Source organism: Conger conger, chromosome 7, assembly GCF_963514075.1.
Source record: "Conger conger chromosome 7, fConCon1.1, whole genome shotgun sequence".
In the NCBI taxonomy this organism is placed as follows: Eukaryota; Metazoa; Chordata; class Actinopteri; order Anguilliformes; family Congridae; genus Conger; species Conger conger.
This window is the reverse complement of record NC_083766.1, coordinates 55,258,806-55,281,449: the sequence shown is the minus strand read 5'-3', so window position 1 is coordinate 55,281,449 and position 22,644 is coordinate 55,258,806. Positions and strand designations below refer to the sequence as shown.

At 44.1% G+C, this 22,644-nt stretch overlaps 2 protein-coding genes across 4 annotated transcripts; both read left to right on the top strand.

The window, feature by feature from the left end:
• On the top strand, positions 1 to 11,320 carry ilvbl (ilvB (bacterial acetolactate synthase)-like). The gene is made up of 15 exons (XM_061248306.1): positions 1 to 588; positions 1,369 to 1,570; positions 2,049 to 2,176; positions 2,507 to 2,645; positions 3,101 to 3,212; positions 3,778 to 3,877; positions 5,066 to 5,163; positions 5,244 to 5,380; positions 5,943 to 6,077; positions 6,212 to 6,326; positions 6,759 to 6,928; positions 7,707 to 7,777; positions 8,100 to 8,171; positions 8,785 to 8,890; positions 9,285 to 11,320. The coding sequence occupies exons 1-15, from the start codon at positions 487 to 489 to the stop codon at positions 9,461 to 9,463; spliced, it is 1,866 nt and encodes a 621-aa protein (XP_061104290.1). The 5' UTR covers positions 1 to 486; the 3' UTR covers positions 9,464 to 11,320.
• Positions 11,321 to 11,541: 221 nt separating this feature from the next.
• Positions 11,542 to 21,813, top strand: ei24 (EI24 autophagy associated transmembrane protein). 3 transcript variants are annotated; one of them, XM_061247326.1, is made up of 11 exons: positions 11,542 to 11,705; positions 13,214 to 13,347; positions 16,575 to 16,720; positions 16,839 to 16,899; positions 17,112 to 17,178; positions 17,813 to 17,937; positions 18,613 to 18,732; positions 19,434 to 19,545; positions 20,028 to 20,139; positions 20,393 to 20,467; positions 20,599 to 21,813. In XM_061247326.1, exons 2-11 carry the CDS (start codon positions 13,306 to 13,308, stop codon positions 20,759 to 20,761), a joined length of 1,023 nt encoding a protein of 340 aa, XP_061103310.1. In that variant the 5' UTR covers positions 11,542 to 11,705; positions 13,214 to 13,305; the 3' UTR covers positions 20,762 to 21,813. The 3 variants fall into 3 exon arrangements, with proteins under 3 accessions (XP_061103310.1, XP_061103311.1, XP_061103312.1); XM_061247327.1 differs by lacking the exon at positions 11,542 to 11,705 and adding an exon at positions 12,019 to 12,126; XM_061247328.1 differs by lacking the exons at positions 11,542 to 11,705; positions 13,214 to 13,347 and having other exon boundaries at positions 16,580 to 16,720; positions 17,751 to 17,937.
• Positions 21,814 to 22,644: the final 831 nt, after the last annotated feature.

Sequence of the window (22,644 nt, the reverse complement as noted above, 5' to 3'; positions counted from 1 at the left end):
GAGAACTCCTCGGTCATTTCGAGTTGAAATAGCTCGTTGTCCCAGCAAGCTCGTGTGTAATTGTTGGCTACATGCGTCGTAGCTACAGTTCGCTAACTGACTTGTTAACAAGCTGGCAGTTTATTTTCTTAATTTGACAGCGTATAAACTATTTAGCTGATGCCATAAGATATTCCGCAACAAACTAACTCGCTAGTTCGCTACATTGTCAGCACTGCCTTCACGTCAATAAACGTTGGAGGCTGGCTAACGAGCAAGCCGATTTTGTTTTCTCACTCGGCATAGTGTTGGAAGTAGATGTTTATCCGACTAGGATACAAATGACCCACTCGTGCCGTTGTGCCAGTAAGTGTGCTAAAGGTTATAGCGAGCTGCCAAGTTCTATAATCAGGAAGAACTGTGCACTGGGAGATGCAACAGTGACAATCGCACTTAACTAGTTAACTTTACTCGAGTTTTTTCCCATTGATTTTATTTTGTCTAACAATGGACATCAGTACTGTTTTGGGATGCATTCTTGGTTGCGTGGTGGGAGGGTTGGTGCTTGCTGCTTACAGACTTGGCGTTTTATATCAGCTGATTCATAAGGTAAGTTCCCCTTTTTATAGTTTCATTCAGCAACTTCAGTTAACTTCACCGTTATGAACAGTGGAACATGATATTTAATTTAACTGATGTTTGTTCCTGTGACAGTGCTAAAGCAATAACCTACATATGATGAAACATCTGCTGTATATTCACTTACATTAAATGTTTATTGAAAAAAGGCGAGCCAGAAGGTTATTCAAAAGTTCTCACATGTGTCAGTACGACAGGCGCTTATCTTATTACAGCTAGGTCAGAGGTAAAATGCAGGTAGGATATCAATTTTGCGCAACAAAAAACTCTTTGACCTTTGACTCTTCGCTGCACATCTACAATATTAACAGCTTTACGGAAATGACGGTTTATTTATCTGCTGGTGCTCACCTCGATGATGACCATGGAAGCGCCATAGGGGCGTGTATCTGTCACAGATCATTTGTGCAGCTCGGATCAAATTTCTCGTGACATGTCCGCTAATGCTCTTTACTAGCAGTAAAACGCTCGCAGACCGCAGAGAAGCGCTGGGAGTGAAAATTGGTCAATGGTCAACCCCCGCCCCCCCACAAAAAAGAAAAAGAAAAAAAAAAAGGACAACTGTGGTGTGTTACCCGGAGTCAGCTGCAGGTGCTTGTCCTTATTAAAAAGCAATTGAAAGAAGGTGCTAGAACTCTGGAGAGAAAGAGAGAAACAGAAGCTCAGTCTACAGACGTCCTAACTGCAGAAACATAGGGGGAACAGGTGATGTTTCTGCTACAGGTGTGTGGTTTGTGTCGTCCTCCGCAGACAGAGACCAAGAGTCCGCGCCACGGCGGGGAGAGCGTGGCTGAGGTGCTGCGGGCCCATGGGGTCAAGTTCCTCTTCACCCTTTGCGGGGGGCACATCTCGCCCATCCTGGTGGCCTGCGAGAAGTTGGGCATCCGGATCGTAGACACCAGGCACGAGGCCACTGCGGTCTTTGCCGCCGACGCGGTTGCCAGACTCTCCGGTAATGACGACTCCACACGTCTGTAGGTTTTGGTCCTGTTCCCGCTGCGTTCGGTTCCAGCCAGTTCTCAGTTACTTTGAACTGTTACTTGATCCGTCCTTGGCTGTGTGACCGTTCAAAGTCAACCGAAGTTGAGGCGTGAACTGAATACGACGTCTGGTTGCTCAGATCAGCTTGTCAGTGGGTTGACTGGAAACAAAGCCATCGATCAAAGTGGTATTTCGTCGCTAGAATTTAAAATATCGGTGCCTTGCTGTTCTACATTATAAGCACCTTTAATAGCTGAACACTTAAATAAATTCTACTGATTTGTGTAGCCACTTCCTCTTTGTGCTTTTGTCATATAGTATGACTAAGACCCTTCAAACTCTGGTATTTTACCAAGCTGGGAAGAAATCTGTGTTAATTTACGTGTGAAAATAAGTGAGGTTTCTCAGTCGGTCTGAAAGTACTTGACCCTTTTTCCCTACTTCGGCAGGTACCATCGGTGTGGCCGCGGTCACAGCTGGTCCTGGTCTGACCAACACGGTCACGGCGGTAAAGAACGCGCAGATGGCCGAGTCACCCTTGCTCCTGATTGGAGGAGCAGCTGCTACACTCCTGCAGGTGGGCCATACCTGTTAGACCAGAGGTGTCAAACTCAGATCCCGGAGGGCCGCGGTGTCTGCTGGTGTTCGTTAAGTTTCAACACGTCTGATTGTTTTAAGTCATTGATTGGCTAAATAATCCCCTCACCGACCTTGTTCACAAGGCTGTAATCAGCTTCTGACTAAAAGGAAACCACGAAAACCTGCGGACACTGCGGCCCCCCAGGACTGGAGTTTGACACCCCTGTGCTAGAACAGAGCCGGTTTCTGTTCATGCCGAGTAAACTGTCTGGGAGCCCTGAGAGCAGAGTCTGGCATGTTCTCTCTAAGTCCGTGTTTTGGTGCGCAGGGTCGAGGGGCCCTGCAGGACATTGACCAGATGTCCCTCTTCAAGCCTCTCTGTAAGTTCTGCGCCTCGGTGCGGACCGTGCGTGAGATCGTGCCAGTGGTGAGGAAAGCCCTAGCCATCGCCCAGTCGGGCACCCCAGGTAGAGTACGCCGGTAACCCAACGCCGTGCCCCAGAACAGCTCTGACATCACACCTTAGGTACTGTAGAAGATCAGGTCAGGGATCAGGCTGTACTCCTGAGTCAGGTTGTTCACAATGCTTCTTTGCAAAAAAAAAAAAAAAAACTTCAACATTGGCAAGTGAATCAATGAATGATCTTAATTCAACAGCATTTGTAACATTACAAAAGCCAGCAGTGACTGTTGACTAGGAATAGTAGTCTCTGTCATGCCACATGCAAATAATGCAATAAAATGAAACAATAGTAAAAAAAAATAATAATCCACCACAACCATGCCCCAGTGATTGTAATGGCATTAGACTACTATATGCACATTCATACTATGAGATATAGTCACATACTTGTAGATATCATATACGTGCAGTCTTGAAATAGCTGAGCAGAATCAGCTCTTGGTTTGGTATTTTCCACAGGTCCTGTGTTTGTGGAATTCCCCATCGACACACTCTACCCCTACCACCTGGTGGCAAAAGAGACCGCTGTAAAAAACCCTCCCAAAGGATTCATGGGGAAAGTTGTTGCCTGGTAAAGGAAATAATACCTTGTTTATCTTTTTTGGTTTAGCATAGGTTTCCCAAAATAACTAGCATATACAGCATAACTAAATATACAAGTTGTGTTTTCACAGCAATTTTTGAAATTACTCCAGTGCTTGAATCCTCTTAAGAATATTCTCCCACGTTTCCGTATTTTTTTTTACATCACAGGCCTGATTTATGATGACCACTAACACCCGCAAAACCAGTAACAAGACCAGTGATTGGTTATGGTGTTTGTTTTGCACCAATCATTGGTTGTGTTAATAGTTTTGCATTCGCTAAAAGGTTTCGCACGTGCTGAATATCTTCGTAAATCCCAGGTCAGGTACAGGCTTAACCTTTGAGAGCACTACAGACAAAGTAATGCCCAGCTGTTTAGGCTCACTATATTTAAGGAAGTTGTTTTTGTTGTACAAACTCTATTGTTTCTCCTCCTGGAAGTGTGCAAGGAGAGCTGTTGCATGTTGAAATACCGGTTCTGTTTGATGAGTGATGTCACCTGAATCCTTAGTGAAGGTGACGATCATAAAGACATTCCTCTCCTTCTTCAGGTACATGCACAATCACCTAAAGAACCTGTTTGCTGGAGCCTGGGAGGACAGAGATGTCTCCCCCCTGCCTGTTCACATACCGCTGGCTACAGACTCACAGGTGACATCGCTCTGTATAACCGCTGTTTGCTGGGTAATGTGCCCAGGACAAGAGGAGCCTGAAGGCTTTATAACTGTTTTATCTCAAAGCACATCAGTTTTTTTGGCTACAGAGCTCTTGATGATTAATGTTGCTTTGCAGTCATATATTTAGCATTAGCAAAATAGCATTTACAGTACTGTGCAGAAGTCTTAGGCATCCTAGACTTTATTGTATATGTTTCTTTTTATGTGTGTGTTAGTATAAAAGAACACATTTGAGATTTCTAAATATTCATTCTCCTAGAGATTTAATTTTATTTTTTACAGTAAGTAAAAATTACTTATTACAGTAAGTAATTGACTACATTTTACATAAAAACTTGATTGAGGCTGTCTGAGATCAGAAGCAAGGAGCCAACGAAAGTCTGCAGAAGAACTGTGGCAAGTTCTCCAACATGCTTGAAACAACCTCCCTGCTGATTGTCTTAGCCAACGCTGTCCTGCAGTTCTATATCTCAGAGAAGTGATACAGTTTTAACGCCAAAGGGTGGTCACAAAAATTATTGATTTGATTCCGTTTTTAACTATTCTGCCAAATGACTAAAATGTAATGTAAAATGGATAGTAGGTTTATTTAGGACCTTTCATTGAATTATTTTTGAAAGAATCTTATCTGTACAAAATGTTATACAGGTGCCTAAGATTTCTGCACAGTATTGTATATAGCACCTTTATCGAAAGCGCTGTACAATTGATGCTTCTCATCCACCCATTCACATACACACTCACACACCAACGGCGCTTGGCTGCCATGCAAGGCACCAACCAGCTCGTCAGGAGCATTTGGGGATTAGGTGTCTTGCTCAGGGACACTTTGACACACCCAGGGCGGGTTTGAACCGGCAACCCTCCGACTGCCAGGCGACTGCTTGTACCTCCTGAGCTAATATCACACAATTTTTATGTGTACTTTTATACACAGTTTACATAAGTTTATACACCGGAAAATAATATATGTTCATTTATAAGTTATAAGCCAATATCTTCATCTTTTTTTAGCAAAAAGTAAAATAAATAATATTTTAATTCTCAGTATAAGGTTTCTGTAGTGTAAGGTTCCCACAAGGGCTAAGAAACAGGACTTTGTAAGAAGTGCAAATGTATTCATTGCGGTTGTTATGGGTGTTTGTTTCTGACCTGTCTCTAGATACAACAATGCGTCGAGCTGGTGAGCAGAGCCAAGAAGCCGGTCATTCTGCTGGGTAGCCAGGCAACGCTACCCCCGACACCTGTGGACGAAATCAGGTGAAGGAGAAGCGGCCTTTGTAAGCGCTAAACGCGGACTCGGTGGGAGTCGCATTTCAGTTTCTGACCGATCGTTGCAGGAAGGCTCTGGAGTCGCTGGGCATCCCGTGCTTCCTCGGGGGCATGGCCAGAGGCATGCTGGGACGCGACAGTCCTCTGCACGTCAGGCAGAACCGGCGCGACGCCCTGAAGGAGGCGGACCTGGTGCTGCTGGCCGGTGAGTTACAGCTGACTGCATTATTTATGTACGCGATACAGGCTACCAGCTGTAATGAGTGTCTGAGCTGTGCTGCTCTGTTCGGTATACATCATTACGAGTGCTTTAGAATAGTGTTTAACCCATTAAGCCACCGGTCTCAAAGTCATTGCCAAAGAGGGCCGTGTGTGTGCCAACTAATGCGGCCTTAATTTATTCCAATTACTCATTCAGCCATATGCATTTAACTGCATTAAAGTGCAGTTAAGCAACAGTTGTTATTTAGACAACACAAACAACATGTGCCACTTTATATGCATCAGTTGAATCAATTATATAATCAACATTGCATTGCAATGCTGATGTAACGGCCATAAAAAACGAAAAAAACAAAAACAACACTCCTCAGTGTGTTAAATGTTAATTATAAGGTGTTATTTTTAGTTTAAATTCTGAATTCATCCGCACAGTGTCCATTAGGTCTGTTAGGTCTGTCGTGCCTGTGCATTACACGGTGTAGGAAGGAGTAGGCCCTGCTCTGGATAAAGGTCTGTTTGCTTTGGCGCGGCGTGCGACTTCACAGGCACGGTGTGCGACTTCCGCCTGAGCTACGGACGGGTCCTGAGCCGGCGTAGCAAGATCATCGCCGTCAACCGCGACAAGAGCCAGCTGCTGAAGAACTCGGACATGTTCTGGAAGCCCACCGTCGCGGTCCAGGGTACGCTGCCCGCATGGAAGAGGGCTCTTTTTTTTTCCATAATCTTTTTCTGCGTTTGTGTCACACCTGGCAGGACGCTGCTGCTGAAACGGGTTCATTTGACAGCCCTCCATGTCCGCATGTCTCCCTTCCAGGAGACGCTGGCTCCTTCTTGTTGAGCCTGTCCCGGGGGCTGAAGGGCTACCGCTGTCCCGAGGACTGGCCCCAGAGCCTGAAGGACGGGGACAGGACCAAAGAGGACGGCAACAGGTGCTCCTCGCAATCTATTCAAATGATAGGGACAGTGATATTATCGTTGTTATTGGCACAAGGGGAGTTTTTGAAGGACGGGGAGTCGGTTTGACTGACTCAGATGAGGAGGGGGGGACATCAAATGAGGATGCTTGCCACTGTGGGATGAGGACATTGATCGGAGGGGAATGGGAAAATGTACAAATTTTTGATGTACACTCCCACTGGTACACAATGATGCAAAAAATCTTGTAAAATTGTTTTCCAGGAAGTGGGTGGAAAAAATGCATGTCTATTACAATTTTACACATTGTTTTGGAATATATACTGTAAGTTGTGTTCGTATGGTTATGAGGAATTGACCAAATTGAGGAAAAGGCTCATTTTGATTTCAGCTCTTTAGGCTGTCGTGCGCGTGCGTTGTAAACTCGAGTGTGTTTGCCGTTGCAGAGGAAAAGCCGCGCAAAAGACGGAGCGGCACCTGAACCCGCTGCACGTCCTCCACCGCGCCGACGCCCTGATGGCCGAGGACAGCATCATCGTGGCTGACGGGGGGGACTTCGTGGGCAGCGCTGCCTACATCATGAGGCCCCGCGGACCCCTCCGCTGGCTGGACCCAGGTCAGTCCGTCTCTCCTCTGGAGCAGTGCATTGCAGTCATTTAGCCCCTCTGCTGGCTGGACCCAGGTCAGTCTGTCTCTCCTCCGGAGCAGTGCATTACAGTCATTTAGCCCCTCCTCTGGCTGGACCCAGGTCAGTCCGTCTCTCCTCTGGAGCAGTGCATTACAGTCATTTACCCCCTCCGCTGGCTGGACCCAGGCCAGTCCGTCTCTCCTCTGGAGCAGTACATTACAGTCATTTAGCTGACACTTTTATCCAAAGTTCAATCTTACAGTTGACACGACTAAGCAGGGGATAATCCCCCTGGAGGAATGTGGGGTTAATAGCCCCAACATCTGCACTGATGTTATCATGGCTTGAACCACCATCCTGCTGGGTCCCAGTCATGTAATTTAGCCACTAGGCCGCAGGCTGCCACCCAACCAGTTGGAGTTTGTGGTTGGACCTCATGCAGGTTCGGCTAATTGGCGACTCGAAATTGCCCATAGGTATGAGTGTGAGTTAATGAAGGGTGTGTTTGTCCTGTGATGGATTGGTGACTTATCCAGGGTGTATTCCTGCCTCTCGCCCCAATGCATGTTGGGATAGGCTAATTAGAAAGCTGAATTGATTCACATCTTGAGCAGGAAAGGGAACGCGACTTTGAAAATGACAAAGGGCATGTCCAATGTCATGTCCATAACTAATTTCTACCAAATAAAATCCTGTAATGCTTAGCTCTCTTGTTTATTTTAATTTTACTCAAGTATTATAATGCTGTTTCTCTTCATCCCATAAGGTGCTTTTGGGACGCTGGGTGTTGGAGGGGGGTTTGCTCTCGGGGCAAAGCTCTGCCGGCCTGATGCAGAGGTACACTTTAAATGGGCTTTCTTGGGCAAAGCCGTCATCAAACTATACTGATAATGACAGTTTACATTTCTGGCCCAGCTGCATGGATGCCCGATATATAGACTGTTCTAAAAGGGCTCTCATGATATTGATAGATAAAGTTGTGAACTGTCAGGGGTTTAACTATTTTTTTATTTTTCATAACTTCCAGCAATTAAACAAATATTGTTACTGTTATAAGTTACCAGGTTTCCCAGAAGTTACCAGAATGTATGTTGAAATGCGTGCTACAGGTGGGTTAGATGTGAGTGATCATTTTTTTTTTGGGTGTGCTGTATTTCAGGTCTGGATTATCTATGGAGACGGGTCACTGGGATACAGCGTGGCTGAGTTTGACACCTTCACTCGGCACAAGGTAGCGTGACTGCTGCTTCTCGACAGCGAATGAAAAGCGTCATCACAGTGCCTACCTCAGGGGTGGGCGGTTCTGGTCCTGGAGGGCTGGTTTGTACACAGGTGTTAGTTTCCACCAATTAAACTGCCTAAATGAGCAAATTGGCTCTATACACCAACACTGGTTCGCTTGTAGTTGAGGCACTACAGTTACTACAGTTTCATGCTGTATAGGGAGTGGGACGTTACAACTGTCTTTGGCTGTCATTCATGCGCTTATTAGTAAATGTAGCTAAAATGTCAGATGGTGTGCATGTTAGGACTAATTAAGTAATTAAGGCCAGAAGTTTACTTGAAAATCTCTGGCCTACCTAATTCAGTAACTTTCACTCGCTCCAGCTGTGCCAGGCCAGGTTTTCGTTGTCTCCCAGCACTTAGCTGTTAGTTCACCTTGCCAGGTCTCTCAGGGTCGGACTCGGTTGGGATTTTAAGGTGGTTGCTCTCCAAGGACAAGAGCGTGCACCTCTGACTTAATTAAATTAATCTTGTTTTTCATTGTTATGCTGATATGAAATACAAAACGGTAGGCCTGGACAGAGAGTCCACAGTAAAGATGTGTCTCGTTTCTCCTGCAGACCCCAGTGATTGCCCTGGTGGGGAATGATGCCTGCTGGAGCCAAATCTCCAGGGAGCAGGTGCCCATTCTGGGCAGCAATGTGGCCTGTGGACTGGCCTTCACAGGTAGGGGGCTCTGTCTCATCCAGGGGTTATTCTCCAGCAGGTAACATTGCAGTTTCCAGGACAAGCTTATGCCAATTTTGTTGCATTAACAATAGTTAGCTAATATTACAGTAGTCAAGTGTGGCTTTGCTTGTAAAACAATCTTATACCTAGGCTTAAAATCTTAATTCTAATACTTTTGAATTTGAAAAATATTACCATTGAGGTAAGACAGTGGGACTCATTTCAAGATTTGCCAGTAGGGTAAGGAAATTTCACTTGTCAAACAAGCAGTGACTTAAAACGAGCTAATATTTTCTTTAAAAAAAAAGAAGATTTGAAGTCTCAGTGTGCAAAACATGTTTCATGCAGTGTGCCTCCTGAGATGTAATCCCCCACATCTGTTTTTTTCCAGATTACCACGTTGTGGCCGATGGCTACGGAGGCAAGGGCCACCTGGTGGGACGGGAGGACGAGGACAGGCTGGATGACATCATCCGCAGCGCCCAGCAGGCCAGTCGAGAAGGGACGGCGACGTTGCTCAACGTCCTCATCGGAAAGACCAACTTCAGGGACGGCTCCATCTCCGTGTAGACGCCGCGCCAGGGTGGTCTCCCCGGCAGTGTCTGAGTGCAGCAGTGACCAGCCTTCCTGCCTAGAAATCCAAAGCATAAGATCTGCAGCGATGCACAGCGGACACCATAGAGCGCTTCGCTTTCTGACATTCCCTAGATACTGCTCTTCTCAAGCAAAAGTAGGAAGTGGAGACTGGAGAGAGGCTGTTTGCCAAAAAAATCTCACCCATAAAGGCCTGTATCAGCCTCCAAAAAAACTGGTTTTGAGGCCTTTTATTTAGGTCCGCTCCTGGTTTTTATTGATTTTCAAGGATTGGGCTTCCATATAATTTACATTGATTTGATTTGAGCCATGTGTAGTCTGAAATCGTGACAGGTTTTCACAGGTGTAGACAAATTCTACTAGTATAATCTACTTTAATCAAAATTTTCAGGCAGATGAATTGTTTACTATGAGCTGGTACAGTGTGTGAGTAAGGTTAGTGACCGACTATAAAAGCAATTAGGAGTTTGACCAAATATCATGTGAAGCATTCTAATTTTAAACAGGATAAATGAATCCAAGGCTTGGACTGATGGACCTTCATATGACGTTAATTAGAAATTATGCAAGTCTCGACCTGGAGCAAGTCATTATCTAAATGTTGCACACTGAAAATGTACAACTGAGTTTACGTATTTTATTTTGTGTGAACTGAGTTCACTTTATAAAGAGTATGAACATACAAGTTAATTGATTAACTAAATGGGGGAAGGGAAAGATAACTATTGACAGCATTTTCACAAGTGGTAGAGCTGCTAATGAATAACTTCTGCTGCTTTGGTTATTTGACTTGAGATGATGCGGTTTAGTTTACAAACAGTGCCTCTAATTGCTGAATGTAATACTCAACCAATGTGTCATTTGTAAAAAATTATGCATAGTCATCATTTTCAATCTTACCTTGACGGTACACCGAAGAGATTACGGCATTAACTGAATCACTGCCTGAGTTTAAATTTGCACTGATGGTTTGAACCGTCATTCGTATTCGTATTTTGTTATGGAAAGTAGAAGCTGATGAAGTCCCATTTTGTGTTAGGAGAATCAGGAAATAAGGCTTATTGCATTTGTTGCCTATTTGTGGTATACACAGCTGTAATATCACATTTACAGTGCCCTCCAAAGGCATGTGAATGGTGGAGTGAAACTAGTTATTTTTGATATACTTAAGGCATTTTGAGATCAAACTATGAATATGAGACAAAAGTACAGATATTCAGCTTTTATTTCATATTTACATGCGTTTTTCTATTTTTCAGAAACAGCTGTTTTTTTGTGTTGAGTCTACCCCGCCCCCAATCCAAATGCCTTAAGTATGTACAAAAACGTATTTTTCTGTAAAATGTGAAAACGTATATGCATAAATATACCATGAATAAAAACGGAATGTCTTTTGACTTGTATTCATCCTCTGATCTCAAATCCTAATGCCTTAAATATATAGCAAATATTAAACTCAACTGTTCCCATGCTTTTTGAGGGCACTGTATTTACCTGGCCACGCTATATTTTGGATCATCAAGGGAAGATAGTGGTACAAAACTAAAGTAGCAATATCACTTTTTTTTCTTCTTTTTTTTTTGTGTGTGAAATGTGAATAAACTCCCTGCTTTATTTTAACATCTTGGATACTTGGGGCGTTTTGGTGTAACCAACCAAAAAGAAAATCTTAAGTGTTCATTTTCGAGCGTACATATCCTACCGATTTGCCTCTACATGTTTCAAGGGACCCACGGGAATAAATCAATAAGGTTTTAGAAAGGGATGTAGTTTGGAGTTGCTGTTTGGTTGCGAAGATTAAATGGACATTAAAATAAACTGAAAATTGTGGAATTGTTCAGGTGTTCTGTTCATTTCATTTCAAACACCCTGGTGGAAAAGGATATTGTCATGAAACCATGAAAAATTGCAAAATGATACTGTCTGTTTGAGAATTCGTTTTTGCTCCACAAACAGTAAAGTTGTTAATGTATGTCTTCTGTCCTAACGTTGTTTTTGCAAATGACTACATATCCTATAATCCCGTTTGGGCGTTGAACATGCGCAGTGGGCTAGTGTACTGTACGGGCCCGAGAGCTTGGTATCTCGATGTCTGTAACATACAGTTCAGTCTGTCTGTACCGTCTGTACAGTGTACTAGTGTTGTCAATGAGAATAAAGAGTGAATCAAGAAGCCAAACAAGGTGAACTGAGAGTATCAGGGAAGAAGCTGTATGAGGTAAAAGGAGGTGAACGGGGATACTGAAATTGTATCCTAACTGATGTTATTGTCATACTGACTATGTGATAGCTATTGGTTATAATTCAGCTTGCCTAACTAACGCTCGATATAATTGCAGGCACAGCACACTAGCACTGAGATAGGGTGGTTCGCTAACGCTAACTAGCATAATTATTATTGTACCTATGTAGCTAGCTAGGCATTTAGCAATGATATGTAGCAAGCTCGTACACAACATATAAAATATAACATGCAACTACCTGGCTGGCGGGCTAGCTGTTTACATTAGCTAGCTACCTAGTCTAGATGGCTAAATAGCCAGCTAAGTAACTTACGTCATTAGCGAACGACTTCAAGAGGCTAGCTAGTTGCGTGCTAGTGTGACTGGTGATACAACGTCAATGCATGCGTTGGCTTGGTAATTAGCTAACATTGCTTGTTAGATATTTTACCAATACCTAACTATGGCAGTATACCATTAATTCTGAGCGATGTTATGTACGCAAAGTCTTCAAAAGGAAGCGACAATGTAGCTAGCTAGCTGGTTAAACACAATTTGGTGCTTTGAATTGTAACATTAGCTCGGTTTTTTTGTGGCTCACGTTTGCAGAATTAATTCCAGCTTTCTAACCTAATATAAATGCTCTTGTGAGGTTATTCTTTGTTATTCGTTAACAATAGTTAGCTAGTCGAATTTGGCTCGTTTCTGCTGGTAACAATTCAAGTATGTCATGACAGTTTATGTCTTTTATAATTGGTTATTAAATGAATTGGGATACACATAAGTGTATAAAATATAAATATAGCTATCTGTCAATGGGAAAAAAGCAGCCGTTGGTTAATACGAGTCATTCCTTACTTCGGGACACACAGTCCCTCTCAGATAAAGAAAAATGTGCCCTACGGGGAATGGGGCCTGCTTGTTTTGGAAAGTGGAGATTTAATGATTTTTGGGAAGGGATTCTTCTCCCATGCAAAGTCAAAAGTAGAATGTTTCCGTGATTTTCGTGTTTTTAACTGCCATTTTGGGGGATATACTTACTTTTTATTTTTCTATTTATTTGTGCAGTTTTATGTTATTTTTCTTCATATCTGCATGGGATATGTTTAGGCCACAATACGATTTAACTGGGTTTTGGTGGAAAGCTCTCCTTCCGCTCGTTTTCACCGTCTGAAGGTCATGTGCACTGCTAACTGATACTCACCAATCAATTATGCGTAATTCAATGTCGATTTCTTCGTCAGACTGCCTTAGATTTGTCTTAAGCATTCCTCAAACGTTTTCTTGCTCATGGGATATCAACCAATGAGGAGCAAGTATCATATTCCTCACGTTCCCCTATCGAGTGTAGAGCACACGTTATAGTATCATAACTATAACGTGCTGTACATTCCATATAGTTTGGGTAGAATACTCTTCCAGTTACTCAAGGCGTTATGCTAAAATTCTGTTGGGTAAGAGTTTCTCCTGTTAATGTTGTAAATCCACTTGTTGTCTTCTGCAGGTTGCTAGGTTCTCCTCTTGCCACCATGAACTCTTCCCAGATCCCCAACCCCCCTTCCTTCTGTAGTTGATGACACCACAGCTGACCAGGAAATGGCAGACAGTGTCAGGACCTTCATCCACTATGTTGCAACAGTCAGTAGGCTACTTTTTCCTTTCCCTGAACAGGGCTCTTAAGAAAGCACATTCTACCAGTGATTTGGTGCTGAATACTCTTTTGGATATTGTTGGAATATCCAAAAGAGTATTTAGCATAGCCAGAGTAACTTTAAGTAATGCTGTAGTCAGCTTTTATTCCTCGTGTCCTAGCCACTGTGTGCTGTCTGGGTGTTAAAAACACTATGTGCTTTTCCTGAAACACGAGTTGTGGCGTAGAAACATAACTACAGCACATACCATTGCCTTCAAACCAATGACAGGTTTTGATGTATGTTTTTTTTTTTCTTCTTCTCGGAAAGGAATCACTGAATCTTTTAAACCAGACACACTTATTCTGGGAATTATTCAAAGTGAAAGCTTTTTTTTTTTTTTTTGAAGATCGACCTTGTGAATTTGGTCACAGATTAGTGTTGCATTATGAGGGACGTGTCTTGTTTTTCCCGATTGTCTGATGCATTAGCTATCAACCAGAAGAGTTCAGCTGAGTTGTTGTGAGGAGAGGCAGTGCAGCATTCATAGAGCCTGTCACCCACCTACAGTAACTCCTGATCTGCTGATGTTATCTCGGCCGACGCTCCACTGAGCAGCTGTTTGTACTCTCTAACTTCCCTTATCTTTGGCCTTGTGCCTGGAGCTTTATCACTCCCTGTTCCCCCATGGCAGGATGTCTGTTAAGGTGTATCCGCTGAGGACACATACTGACATGCTTTTGTTGTTTATTCGAATTCTGTGTTCCTTATATATATTTTCTTATTTGTATAAAGTCTGTTCATGTAGAGTCATAGCTGCTTCAAATACTGATGCCACGTGTTGCTTTTTCATTTGGAAGACAGAATTATGTGCTTTAGAGGGACTTTCAGGCATGTGTCTCTTGTAGGACAATGGGCCCATTCCAGTAGCTTATCTTTCACCTCCTGTGTCCTTGTCCTGAGCGGCACGGATGGTGCAGTGGGTAGCACTGCTGCCTCACAGCAAGGAGGTCCTGGGTTCGAATCCCCATCGGCCTCTCTGTGCGGAGTTTGCATGTTCTCCCCATGTCTGCGTGGGTTTCCTCCCACAGTCCAAAGATATGCAGGTTAGGCTGATTGGAGAGTCTAAATTGCCCATAGGTATGAGTGTGTGGGTGAATGGTGTGTGTGCCCTGCGATGGACTGGTGACCTGTCCAGGGTGTATTCCTGCCTTTCTCCCAATGTACAGTGCATCCGGAAAGTATTCACAGCGCTTCACTTTTCCCACATTTTGTTATGTTACAGCCTTATTCCAAAATGGAATGAATTCATTTTCTTTCCTCTAAATTCTACACACAACACCCCATAATGACAACACGAAATAAGTTTTTTTTGAAATTTTGGCAAATTTATTAAAAATAAAAAAACTAAGAAATCACATGTACATAAGTATTCACAGCCTTTGCTCAATACTTTGTTGATGCACCTTTGTCAGCAATTACAGCCTCAAGTGTTTTTGAATATGATGCCACAAGCTTGGCACACCTATCTTTGGGCAGTTTCGCCCATTCCTCTTTGCAGCACCTCTCAAGCTCCATCAGGTTGGATGGGGAGTGTCGGTGCACAGCCATTTTCAGATCTCTCCAGAGATGTTCAATCGGATTCAAGTCTGGGCTCTGGCTGGGCCACTCAAGGACATTCACAGAGTTGTCCTGAAGCCACTCCTTTGATATCTTGGCTGTGTGCTTAGGGTCGTTGTCCTGCTGAAAGATGAATCGTCGCCCCAGTCTGAGGTCAAGAGCGCTCTGGAGCAGGTTTTCATCCAGGATGTCTCTGTACATTGCTGCATTCATCTTTCCCTCAATCCTGACTAGTCCCCCAGTTCCTGCCGCTGAAAAACATCCCCACAGCATGATGCTGCCAGCACCATGCTTCACTGTAGGGATGGTATTGGCCAGGTGATGAGCGGTGCCTGGTTTCCTCCAAACATGAAGCCTGGCATTCACACCAAAGAGTTCAATCTTTGTCTCATCAGACAATTTAGTTTCTCATGGTCTGAGAGTCCTTCAGGTGCCTTTTGGCAAACTCCAGGCGGGCTGCCATGTGCCTTTTACTAAGGAGTGGCTTCCGTCTGGCCACGCTACCATACAGGCCTGATTGGTGGATTGCTGCAGATATGGTTGTCCTTCTGGATGCTTCTCTCTCCACAGAGGAATTCTGGAGCTCTGACGGAGTGACCATCGGGTTCTTGGTCACCTCCCTGACTAAGGTCCTTCTCCCCCGATTGCTCAGTTTAGACGGGCGGCCAGCTCTAGGAAGAGTCCTAGTGGTTCCGAACTTCTTCTATTTACGGATGATGGAGGCCACTGTGCTCATTGGGACCTTCAAAGCAGCAGAAATTTTTCTGTACCCTTCCTCAGATTTGTGCCTCGAGACAATCCTGTCTCGGCGGTCAACAGACAATTCCTTTGACTTCATGCTTGGTTTGTGCTCCAACATGCACTGTCAACTGTGGGACCTTATATAGACAGGTGTGTGCCTTTCGAAATCATGTCCAATCAACTGAATTTACCACAGGTGGACTCCAATTAAGTTGTAGAAACATCTCAAGGTTGATCATTGGAAACACGATGCACCTGAGCTCAATTTTGAGCTTCATGGCAAAGGCTGTGAATACTTATGTACATGTGATTTCTCACTTTCCGGATGCACTGTATGCTGGGATAGGCTCCAGCCCCCCTGCGGCCCTGTTCAGGATAAGCGGGTTAAGATAATGGATGAATGGATGGATGTCCTTGTCCTTTGGTTGAGGTCCGCCATCTTTAAAGAAAGTGAAATCTGTGAAATGTTCCTTCTAAGAGCTAGAAGCTTCTTGAGCCTTTCTTGAGCAAGAAAACATGAGCGCATCCTTTTTTTTTTGGAATGCGTGCCATATAAACCATTGACCTGTGGATCCACCTCTCCCAATCAGCTACGCATATTCCGTGTGTATAACTGACGTAACTTTGAACTGACGTTCGAAGGAGCAAGGAGGAAATTCAATTCGCCTGTTTGGCTTTTTCTCGATTGCCCCATCTACACCTCCTTTTCTCGCTTCGATGGGTGGAGCTAGAAGCAAGAAAGGGAGCGCAAGGAAAGGACGGAGGAGGTGAACAATGAGCCATTGGAAAGAGGCCACTGTCTGTTGCTGGAGTTAAAATGCGGAAGGTCGAAAATGATGCGCCCTGTACTGTGTGCGTTTGGGTATCCCGCAGGGGATCAAGGACTCTATTTTGGGGATCGGGACGATCTCCAAGCTGGACTCCCGCATCCAGCAGAAGAGGGAGGAGCAGAGGAGGAGGAGGGCCACCGGGGCTTTAGCGCTCAGACGGGCGCAGAGCGAGGACTGCAAGCAGGAGAGGTAGGGGGCGCCGTCCAGCTATCCTGGTTTGTCAACAGCAGAGATGACCCCCTAATCTGCGACGAACATTGTTTGATTGATACATCGCATTGCATGATCATCATCTTTCTCCTTCCAGTGAACCCAAGTTAATCAGCCGAATCTTCCAGTGCTGTGCATGGAATGGTGGGGTGTTCTGGGTAAGGAGCTCATCTATTTTGTCTAGTTCAAAAATGTAAGTGGCTTTGACCTTTATAGTAAGATTGCATGTTAATAAAATCATTTTAATCTTTAACGAGGTGCCTCTCGGATTTTGCACAGAAGTGCACAGTATCCTATGATTCAGGCATGCATTGTGCTTTTGTTCATCATAAATGTGGTTCATTGTTTATTATTTCTTTTACCCCTACAGCTCAGTTTATTTCTTTTCTACCGGATCTTCATACCCCTTCTCCAGGCCATCACAGCACGCATCATAGGTACGTACTGCAGCTTTAAGCCCAGCTCAAACCAAACATTCACAGCCTGACCCAGGGAACAGGGCATTAGGCCCAGCTCAGACCAAATATTCACATCCTGATCCAGAGAACAGGGCATTAAGCCCAGCTCAGACCAAATATTCACAACCTGACCCAGGGAACAGGGTATTCAGCCCAGCTCAGACCAGACATTCACAGCCTGACTGAGCCATTTTATAATGTCGCAGAAAGGTGTGAGTTACCCATCTCGATCGGAACGTCCAGTGCTGGCGCTTCCGTTGTAGGCAATTCAGCTTGCTAAAATCACAGGCACTCAGTTTTAGAATGTTGCAAAGAGGCGTAACATTACGTTATAGTTATTTAACTGACACTTTTATCCAAAGCGACTTACAGTTGATTAGACTAAGCAGGGGACAATCCACCTTGAGCAACATGGGGTTAAGGGCCTTGCTCAAGGGCCCAACAGCACCCATGTGAACCATCAACCTTCCAGGTCCCATTCATAAGGCTAAATCCTGCCCCAGTTGCAGCTTGTTGCATTACAAATCTTTGGTCTGAACTGGGCTTCACAGCAGGCTTGCGTTCGGATGGAGGCCTGCAGGTATCCGCCACTCAGAGAGCTCTCTCGTGTCAGGTGACCCCTCTCTCCATGGCAACGTGTGGACCTGGCTGGAGTTCATCCTGACTTCTGTGTTCAGTGCCCTCTGGGTACTGCCGCTCTTTGTGCTGAGCAAGATAGTCAACGCCATCTGGTTTCAGGTGAGGCTTCCCTCGTGGCACTTCCACAGCGTGTAGGCTGTTTGGCTGAACCAAAATGCACACCTAAGGGCAACATTACCTCAGGAGCTAGAGCGGTCTTCTGGCAGTTGGAGGGTTGCCAGTTGGATCCCCCGCCCTGGGTGTGTCTCTTAAGTGTTCCTGAGCAACCTAACCCCCAACTGCACCCGATGACCTGGTTGGTGTCTTGCATGGCAGCCTTTCGCCGTTCGTGTGTGTGTGTGTGAATGGGTCAATGAGGGGCATTAATTGTAAATCATTTTGGGTAGCCCTTGTTGCTGGAAATAGTGTTCCATTTACCATTTAATTCTGTGGTTTTTTCATCAGTAGGGTAAAAAATGGTGTTCGCAATCAATTCCACTTTAGTGTTTCTGTTGTGACCTTCTTTAAAGAAGACGATGTAACTATATATAAACTACTGGGTGTCGTTCCTCCCATGACCCCATTCATCACAATCCTCCCCTATGAACGTGATACTATGCTCTTGAAAACGTATGCACCGCAAGGGATATGAGCATGCTTGCTAATCCGTAAATCTCTGTGGAACATTACGTGTTACAGTTTAATGACTGAACACAATAACGTAAGGTGTGTGTGTGTGTGTGTCTGTGTGTGTCTGTGTGTGTCTGTGTCTGTATCTGTGTCTGTCTGTGGCAGGACATCGCTGACCTGGCCTTTGAGGTGTCTGGTCGTAAGCCCCAGCCCTTCCCCAGCGTCAGTAAGATCATCGCAGACATGCTGTTTAACCTCCTGCTGCAGGCTCTCTTTCTCATTCAGGTATCTCACCCACTCTGGACCCTTTGCTCTGTATAATGTATGTGCATATACACTCAGTGAGCACTATGGGGTATTTATTAGACTTATTTTTTAGACTTAAGTCTTCTGCTACTGTAGCCTATCCACTTAGAGGTTTGACACGTCGTGTGTTCAGAGATGCTCTTCTGCATACCACTTGTAATGTGTGGTTATTTGCATTAATGTCACTTCCTGTCAACTTCGATCACTGGCCCTTCTCCTCTGACCTCTCTCATTAACAACACGTTTCTGCCCGCAGAACTGCTGCTCACTGGATGTTTTTTGTTTTTTGCACTATTCTCTGCAAACTCAAGAGACTGTTGTATGTGAACATTCCAGGAGATAAGCAGTTTCTGAGATACTCTTCCCCATTCTGACATTTGGTCTGAAAAACAGCTAAATCTCTTGACCTCGTCTGCATGCTTTTATGAATTTAGTTGCTGCCACAGGATTGGTTGATTAAATATTTTCATTAACAAGCTGGTGTACAGGTCTACCTAATAAAGTGAGTAAATAATGAGTGTACATATGCACGCACCACACACACTTTAGACGTATTTTCTTGGGTCAGTTCCAGGAAAAAGTTAATATTTCATTGAATTGAATTTGTCATTAAATTTGTCAAGGCAGCTAAAAGGGAGTTGACTGCCATGTAACAGAGTTGATGTTATTGCATTTTTCAGGGTATGATTGTCAGCCTGTTCCCCATCGACGCCATTGGTCAGACGGTCAGCCTCCTCCACATGTCCCTGCTCTATTCGCTGTACTGCTTTGAGTATCGCTGGTTCAACCACGGTGAGCACTCCGGTTTCGCTAAAGCCTTTTCCCCAGTCTGCCAGAATATGAGTCTGAATGTGACTCTGCATGGCTTTAATGCTGCAGTACAGTCTGAAAGGTGCTTAACCCTTTCAGCCTCAGGAGTGCCATATGGCCGTTTCAACCAATCAAAACGACTCCTATACTATGGTTTTGAGGCCCTATTAAAACCCTACTAATTGTTTTGTACTTTTAAAAATTTTGTCACACAAGGACAAAACCCCCTTGGGATTTTGGTGGAGCCACTTCACAGTGGACTGAATGGGTTGAACTGTCCCTGTTTACACATTATGAGTGCTAACTTGTATGAATGTGGGGTGTTTGTTTAGTTTGTTAAAATACTAGCCTCCTGGTGTAATGATAGCTCATTTCGCTGCTTTGAGCTGACCGTACCCTACCCGACTATTTTGAAGACTGAAGTCTTGCCCTGCTGAGCTTTAGGTACTCTTCTCCCCCCATAGGCGTTGAGATGCACCAGCGGCTGTCCAAGATTGAGAGGAACTGGCCCTACTACTTTGGTTTCGGTTTACCGATGGCTCTGCTGACCGCCTTGCCCTCGTCCTACATTGTCAGGTACACTGCATCTGCTGAGAATCACTGTTGAGTCCCAAATTGTATGCCTGTATCAAAGGGACAGGTTACTCGCTAACAATCCTTTTGTTAATCTCTCTCTCTCTCAAATTCAAATTCAAAATGCTAATTTATTGGCATGAAATATGCTTGTAATTAAATAATGCATTCAGGCTATAATGTAAATTTTGCTCTTGCTCTCTCTCTCTCTCTCTCTCTCTCTCTCTCTCTCTCTCTCTCTCTCTCTCACACACAGTGGATGCCTGTTCTCCATCCTGTTCCCACTGTTCATCATCAGTGCCAACGAGGCCAGGACTCCCGCTAAACTTTAGTGAGTTTTGCTTTTGATTTCCCTTCCAAGTAAAACAAATAAAATTCCCGGTATCTCGGAACTCTTCTTCCTCAAATGCGTCCGTGAGCCTCCTCATCCCCCTCTCACCTCCTCTTGCTTCCTCTCCAAAGCCACTTCCAGCTGCGCCTCTTCTCCCTGGTGGTGCTGATCAGCAACAAGCTCTTCCACAAGACCATGAACCTGCAGTCCTCCATGATGGCCTCTCCGTCCACCGAAAAGCTGTCGTCTCCCCAGGCCTCCCCGGCCCGCCAGCGCCCCCCGCCCGTCCGCTAAGCGCTAGCGGGGGGCGGCGGCGGAACGCACCGGAATCTCACGCTCCACTGGAAGGGGGCACTCACACTCTCACATCCTGAACTGGTCTGGCGAAAAAAAAGGACGGATTTACACTTTTGTATTTATTTTATTTTATGGTTTTTGTGAGTCGGCGAAAGTGTTAATGAAGTTTTTTTTCCCGTTTGCTTCATAGTCTGTCTTAATACCCGTAATGCAAAGCAAAGAGACACGTTTCATGTGAATTGTGTTTGTATGGGATTAGTTTGTGCATGGAATGGGATATATCTGTGCCTCAAACATATACTGACATGGATTTTTTTTGGACAGAACATGTGCCATTCGTTTGAAGGGAAGTCACCTCACTGACACAATGCATCCCTTTTTTTTTTTTTTGGTAGCAGAAACGTCCAACAATTTAATTTTTCCATATTCTCTGGGTCAGATTCCAAGTAAATTTTTCATACAGGTTTAGCGCTAGAGACCATATGTGATATGAAGAAATCAATGATGTGGTAATTATCCCAAAACAGATTGAACACAGTAAACATAAAGGCATTTATTTATGTTAGTGTGCTATCAAGACAGCCATGGATTTTGTTGTTGAACCAGCAGTGAGGCACAGACTGAAATCAGAGCTCCTTTACTGAGCTATATATCACAGCTTGCAGCAAGTGAGGCCGGACCTCCTCTTCCTATTGAGGGATAGACTTGCGTGCTGGAGCACAGCGTCACTGTCTTTTTGTAGTTTTGTTTCTGTGATTGAAAAAAAAAAAAAAAAAAAATCTCTCTTTTAAATCAAGCTGCTGCTACACATTTTAATGTCCTGTTCTTTTCCGTACCGTCTCCATAAATTCAGGGAGTTATTTAACTGAGTTTATTGGCCGTTTCGGAGGAGGCTCTTGACTGAAAACGAGAGAGGCTTTTAAATGGCTTTATGAGAATCTCGTTTTAGTGTTCATAACATTGTGTTTCTATAAAAGTGGATGCATATAAAAATGCAAAAGACAAAGATCTTGGACTGTTCTGCGGTAGTGAATAAAGAATTATCAGAACGTGTGTGTATATTCATCCATCATCCATCGAGGTGGGACATTTGGTCCGGGGTCTGAGAAATTGCAGAGTAGAAGTTGCGGCTTGCAAGCCTGTTATCTTTCAGTACTGTCAGATAACTGGAGATTTATGACTACATTTAGCTGAAATGATGCTGCCAAATTTCTGGCCAATTGTTTTATGTGATCTGGTAAGCAAGTAACATTACTGAAGTGCAAAATTGTATACTTCAGAATTCAGTGCTACTTCTACACAGTGTCGATTTTCTGACCTTCATCGCCTCAAACGCTTGTTCAATTTAGAAGCATGCTCGAAACGCAACTGAGGCAAAAATAACATTCAGTTTTACTTGTAAAAAGTAGTTGTAGTATTTCTGGCCAGAAAGTGCAGTACAGAGGTGTCTGTGTACCCCACTTATAGCAGAAGCGCTGAAATATCAAATTTTACACTGACAATCTCGGCATCACATAGCTTTGACAAAACTGAGGTCTGTTCTTGGGAGCAAGGAATATTTTAAAACGTATTTACTTCTTGTGAGCGGTGCACACAGCGTGACTGTATGTATGCATATGAATAACTGTGAGTGAGATTTTGTAAAAGTATTACACGTTTATTAAAAGTGGTCAAGACACACTGCATCTGGGACTGTTTATGTTGTCCTCGCAAAATTTCGCTAACTACCATAATTATGCAATCTGATGTAACAGTTTTCTAACTTATTTTGCCAAGCCAAGCGCCGTGTTTGGAAACAAGATAATATGAATTCGTCAAATATGTCAGTTTAACGTTCTGCGCTATGGACACGTCATTCCTAATCGCCAAGAGAAACTTGA